Source organism: Lolium rigidum, chromosome 3 (genome assembly GCF_022539505.1).
Source record: "Lolium rigidum isolate FL_2022 chromosome 3, APGP_CSIRO_Lrig_0.1, whole genome shotgun sequence".
NCBI classification, from domain to species: domain Eukaryota; kingdom Viridiplantae; phylum Streptophyta; class Magnoliopsida; order Poales; family Poaceae; genus Lolium; species Lolium rigidum.
In genome coordinates this window covers 107,455,900-107,461,926 of record NC_061510.1, presented here as the reverse complement: position 1 = coordinate 107,461,926, position 6,027 = coordinate 107,455,900, and the positions used below count along the sequence as shown (strand labels likewise).

Below are 6,027 nucleotides of genomic sequence, written 5' to 3'. Positions count from 1 at the left end.
AAGGGTTCGAGAATAGTTATTCTCGAACCGGTTCGAGAATAGCAGACCTATATATATATATATATATATATATATATATATATATATATATTGAATGAACGTGTAAAACTTCTAGTAGCGTACAAATATATGCAACTTCTATTTTCGAACAAAAAAAAGAAATAAAAGGCGGTCGGTGGCGGGGGGGGGAGGGGTGCTTGCACCCCTCAAACCCTAAAGCGAGCGGCGTTGTGCGCGCGCCACGTAGAGGGCCTTGTCGCGGGTGGTAATACCGCCCGCGACAAAAGGGCCTGTGCCGTGCGCGCCCCGCGGCTGCCACGTGGTGGACCTTATGTCGCGGGTCGCAGGTGGACCCTTTTGTCGCGCCTCCGTTGTCGCGGCTGGCCGCGACAAAAGGCCCTTACCACCCGGAACAAAAGGCCTGTTATCTACTAGTGTCAGATTAGTTTCTTCTATCTGTATTTGGTTATATTGTGTCAAGATCATACAATAATGGTTTAAACAAGTGCATCAATTGTTCACTCGACTAATTCTAACTCAATTGTAGTGTATGTTCTTGCAGTATTACTGTATTAGCGCTATTTATTTGTAACAGATTTGAGTAGTCATATATAAGACAGAATTAAGGGACACACAAGTAGAATGCCACAGAAAACTTTGATTTGTTTCTATCGATCCTTTTCCCTGAATATTTTGCTGATCATATATAGTAGTATTTTGCACATATACAATATCGCTCCATTCTAAAGTGCAGACATCTTTATCCAAATGAACTTTGTGTCATTTTAAACTGTACCAACTTTTGCAACATCAAAATGTTTGTGATGTTATACTTAAATCGTTTTAATTATCATTTCCCTAACGCAACTGTTCGCACTAAGGATTCACTGCAAGGAAAAGTTATCTAGATAACTCATACATATCCGCTTTGTTTACTTTCACATTTTCCTTCTAAAATATTTTTCTTAAATTACCGCAGCAACGCGCGGGGAGTTCACTAGTTTCACTTATGATCTTCCGCCTCCAACCAATATTACTAATATGTTTGGTAATTTGTTGAATGGAGTAGATAGACAATCTAAGGCTTTTATCCGGATTGAGGTTTCTGCTTTATGTTGGTCTATATGGAGGGTCAGAAATGATATTATTTTTAACAAAAAAAATCTTTTCACTTCTTGCAGGTTATCCATATGGTGTCACATTGAGTTCAGCTTTGGACCCTCCTTTCGCCGGAGGGACATCGGGATGCCATGGTTTCTGGATGCACACGGCTCCAGATGGTCGCTCAGGATATCTTGTGCCAGGTTGGCTGGTGATATACTAGGAGACTATGTTGATGTGTAGTCATAGTATGTTTTGTTTTTTTCGCTGGTTGATTGATTCTTGGTGATGATTGAGTTATAAACATTACCGAATTTGAACCCTTTTTAATAAATGGCCGTGTGCATCATCATGATGCAGAAGCCGGGGTTATATCCCCATTCGAAAAAAAACAAATGTACACTTATTGTTTTGAGGAACAAGTTTTACCTCTATACTATATGTACATAATTAGACAATATATCTATGATAAATCAAAATGTTTGACTTTTTTTTGCATCATGCACATCCATTTTGTTAAATCGTGCTCCGCCACTGGACGACCTGACCACCGTAGCCAGCAGCGAAGCCGTGGTCCTATTCTTAGATTACTCTTCCATCTATGAGGTGTTAGATGGGATCCCACCTATATATTCCACTTATAGTTTATTTTATCTTTTGTACTATAGTTTATTTTGAATTCTAGTTTTATCCCTTCTTGATGCCACTTGTTTCCCTCACAGTGGTGGAGAAACTATGTCGAGGGAAGAAACTTAACTTGATTGAGTGTGCAAGTGTGCGTCAGGATGTGCTAAGCAAATTAGGATGTTACTAGCATAGTGCATATGTGCTGCAATGGATGTAAATTTAAGAACTATTTCAATAAAAATATACCACTCAAGCATTCGAGGTCATCCTTATGTTTGTCGTGTACCACCATGGAAAAAAAGAATAGGGTTATTTGCCATATGTGACACCATGAACTTCATGGGCTAGATATATACTTTCTCCGTCCAAAAATAGGTGTCTCACTTTTGTCTAAGATACGGATGTATCTAGATACATTTTAGTTAGAGATACATCCGTATCTAGATAAAGTAAGACATCTATTTTTATTTCATGACCTAGGCTTATCAGAAAAAATGGTTATATCAAATGGAAACATTTGTGACATTGTTGAAACTGAGGGATGATGCTTTTTTGTTGGCCACTCACCTCCTAAATATCTTCTCCTTTTCTCACAAAGCATGACTACACGTCTCTTCGACTATCTGGATGGGTATGTTGGTTGAATTTCTAATCCCCGTTTCGGATGAAATATGAGCACGAAAAAGGTACCTCTCGAGATTTCGGATTGCCTTTATTATTTTTCGAGTACTTTCTTGACTATATAATGCATTTGAGCCTTGAGGTCTACTACACTGAGAACCAATTATAAACTTCCCAATTCAGGGACATAATGCATTAATTCACACTAAGTATAGACTTTGGTATTGTTTTACATCAGCTTTCGGTTACTTTTAATGTCTTTTCACTTTTTTTTACGGTAATGGCCTTCCCATGCTCGTAGGAGATAAAACCCGAAAACCAAGGACAATTTTTAGTTCCATTATTGAAACTCTTGAGTTTCTGTTCTATAAATACTACAATCATACTAAGAATCTTTTAAAATTTGACATCATACTTATCTTTATCCTTCGTTTTGACTGAGTATTTGTTATTTCACCTTGATGCATTTTGTTCTATGGCGTGACATTTGCAGAAAATATGTACCACTGTAAACCTAGGAGTATGGAACATCACTCATTCGCAAAAAAAGAAAGAACATCACTCGAAATCTGATCGGTACAATCCATCAGTTCGCGCTAAAATTTCGCAGTCCAACTTGAGAGATTCTCGATCTGACGCGCGCGCAGGGCAGTTTGGAGATCGCAGCCGTCCAATCTCCACCGATCCAGCCGCACATTTCATTCGCACGCGGATCGGCTGGCCTACCATCGTTTCCCTCAACGCCTTTTAAATCCCCACCTCGTCGCCGTCTCCATCACCAGCACTCTCTTCGCAATCCCCAACCTGCGAACTCTTCTCCGAAGCCCAGCAGATTGCCATGGACGCCTCAGGCACTGCAGCCGTCGGCAAGGCGAAGAAGGGAGCGGCCGGGCGCAAGGCCGGCGGTCCCAGGAAGAAGTCGGTGAGCAGGTCCGTCAAGGCCGGCCTCCAGTTCCCTGTCAGCCGCGTCGGGCGCTACCTCAAGAAGGGCCGGTACGCGCAGCGGGTCGGCACCGGCGCCCCCGTGTACCTCGCCGCCGTCCTGGAGTACCTTGCCGCGGAGCTGCTGGAGCTCGCGGGAAACGCGGCCAAGGACAACAAGAAGTCCCGCATCATCCCGCGCCACCTGCTGCTCGCCATCAGGAACGACGAGGAGCTCGGCAAGCTGCTCGCCGGAGTCACCATCGCTCACGGGGGCGTGCTGCCCAAGATCCACTCGGTGCTGCTCCCCAAGAAGACGGCCGAGAAGGCGGCCAAGGAGCCCAAGTCGCCGAAGAAGACAGCCAAGTCCCCCAAGAAGGCGTAGAGAGTACTTGCGCTGCATAGGTTTAGTAGCTGGGATTGATGCGTTGTTTGTTGGGTGATGTAGCTCTACCTTCTGATCTGTAATTTTATCTGTTCTTGGTAACGCTTGTGCTATGGTAATTTCCTTCAGTAGCTTGTGCCGCTAATTGCAAAGTCTAAATTACTGTTGGAATGTACTTAGTAAATTATTTGGTGTTCTGTATCTTGGCTTTGTATAATTTGTCCAGTGGGCGGTAGCAATTTCGTTTGAAAGTTTGCCTCCAGACAACAAACTACAGCACCGCCAAAATTATTGCGCGCTCAGATAGTGGGTAAGGGTAAGTGCCTGAAAATACTGGGCAAGCAATTGTTTTGGCGCCGAAATTTGCCGCTCTCGTTTTAGTTCAGAGAGTTGGGCGGGCAAATTTCGCATTGGTCTGAAGAATTGCATCTTTCGGGCTTATGGAGTTTGCTTACACATGAGCGCACGGCACTGTAGAATTGAATTGGTGTACATATTGCGCGCTCTCGGTATTGCCTAGGCGCCCAAAAAAGGTTGAATGGAATTTCGTTTTGGCGGTGATATTTGGCGCTCTCAGTTGAATTTTGCTCAGGGACACAGGGAGTGTGGCGGCGGGAACTGCAAACGGTTCCTCCCGACTCCCGCGTACTTTCTTGGGAAGTGGAGTAGTGCTGTTAAAATATACTACTCCCTCCTTCTAAAATATGTGTTTTAATTTTATCTAAATATAGAATATAGAATATAGATGTATCTCTTAACAAAAATGTGTCTAGATACATTTGATACACCTATTTTTAGACGGAGGGAGTACCTCCATTTCAAAGGTTAAGCCTTATATTTTTTGAAAAATAAAATACAAATTTAATTTGACCATTTTTTAAAGAAATCTATCAACAAATATGATATTTTGTAGATATACCATATAAAAATATATTTCATTATCTATTTAATATTGATTTTATATTTTGCAAGTTAATAGTTTTTGATAAAAACTTCACCAAACTTGACATAACTTGATTTTCTGAAAAAATATAAAAGGCTTAAGCCTTGGGATGGAGGTAGTACGGTGTATAAATCTGAAGTTTGACCAGATATGTAGAGAATCATGATGAATCTAATATGTACAGATAAATATCAACATCTAGAGTACTAAATAAATACCATTAGATTCATCATGATAAATATGTATGCTATACATTTGATATTATAGATATAGATAACTTTTTCAGTAAATATGGTTAAACTTTACTTCGCTTGACTTTTGAATTTTTATATGCACTACATTGTGGCAAGGAGGGAGTACTTGGTTGGTTGGGATGTCTTTTGAGTCATGTTCTCGTATGTAACCTGTGGCATCTTTTAATCCAAACTGAGCGAATGTGTAAAAACAATAACTATTGGGAGTTTCGTTGTGCCTAGCAATGGTCTTGCTGAAAGCATTACTTTGAAAACATGGTCTTCCTCCAGGGTGAAACCCAAGATCTTCAAACGGACGATAACACTTACGCATCCTTTTCTTCCTAGAGGCGTTGCATTTGGAGATTCTTGTTTGTAATTTGGATGTTATCCTCGGTGGTAGTTAGAGTGCTGATGTTGCAGGTGGTTTATCACTATAATGGGTTCTTTGTTTCCTTTTCCTTTTTTATTTTATTTCTTGGATGCGTGCATCCCTGATATCTTTAAGCAGGTTGTTGCTGCAAATGCTAGATGTAATTGTTATATTCTTCATATTAATATTTATCCTTTTATAAAAAGGAAGTTAGGACTTAGAGTTCAACAGAATAACATGAAAAGAAAATATAATCACAACACCATAATATTTGGGAGATTCGGAGAACCTACTTCCACGATTTAGTTAATTCGACACCATATATGACAACCTAGGGCACACAAGACACGTGCCATGTGGTACATGGAGAATCTCTTTTATTACTGCATAGTGGACGGGACTTAGAACCGTATCGATTACAAGATTTCAGATTTTCTTAACTTTCAGCCAATATTAGTTTGAAAGCTGAAATTTAATAAACAAATACTTTCTCCTACCCATAAAAATTGTAAAATTGTCAGGATTTTATTAAAAGAGTAGTATAAGATTAAACTAGCACTACTAGAAAAAAGTTTATCCACGGCGCACCACTTTTTGCTACCCGTGCGCCACGGCTTGCCCGCCACCGGTAATAGTTACCCGACGCACTATGTAGTGCATCACGGGTAATTATTAATGGTGTGCCACAAGTATTATTTTTTTCGTTTTTTTGAAACCCTACCTCTAGATCTGATGGTAGTTTTGCGATTGCACCCCCTCCCCCCGCGCGTCGATGAACGTTTTTGCCATAAGGGAATGCGACTGGATACCCCAATTCGGAAAT

The 6,027-nt window shown here is 40.8% G+C and overlaps 1 protein-coding gene across 1 annotated transcript; it reads left to right on the top strand.

The window, feature by feature from the left end:
- The first annotated feature begins 3,187 nt into the window (after nt 1–3,187).
- Nucleotides 3,188–3,655, top strand: LOC124697945 (histone H2A-like). The gene has a single exon (XM_047230468.1). The coding sequence runs from the start codon at nt 3,188–3,190 to the stop codon at nt 3,653–3,655; it is 468 nt and encodes a 155-aa protein (XP_047086424.1).
- Nucleotides 3,656–6,027: the final 2,372 nt, after the last annotated feature.

Coding starts and splice junctions, on each gene's coding strand:
- LOC124697945 (XM_047230468.1), top strand. CDS start 3,188: ATGGACGCCTCAGGCACTGCAGCCGTCGGCAAGGCGAAGAAGGGAGCG.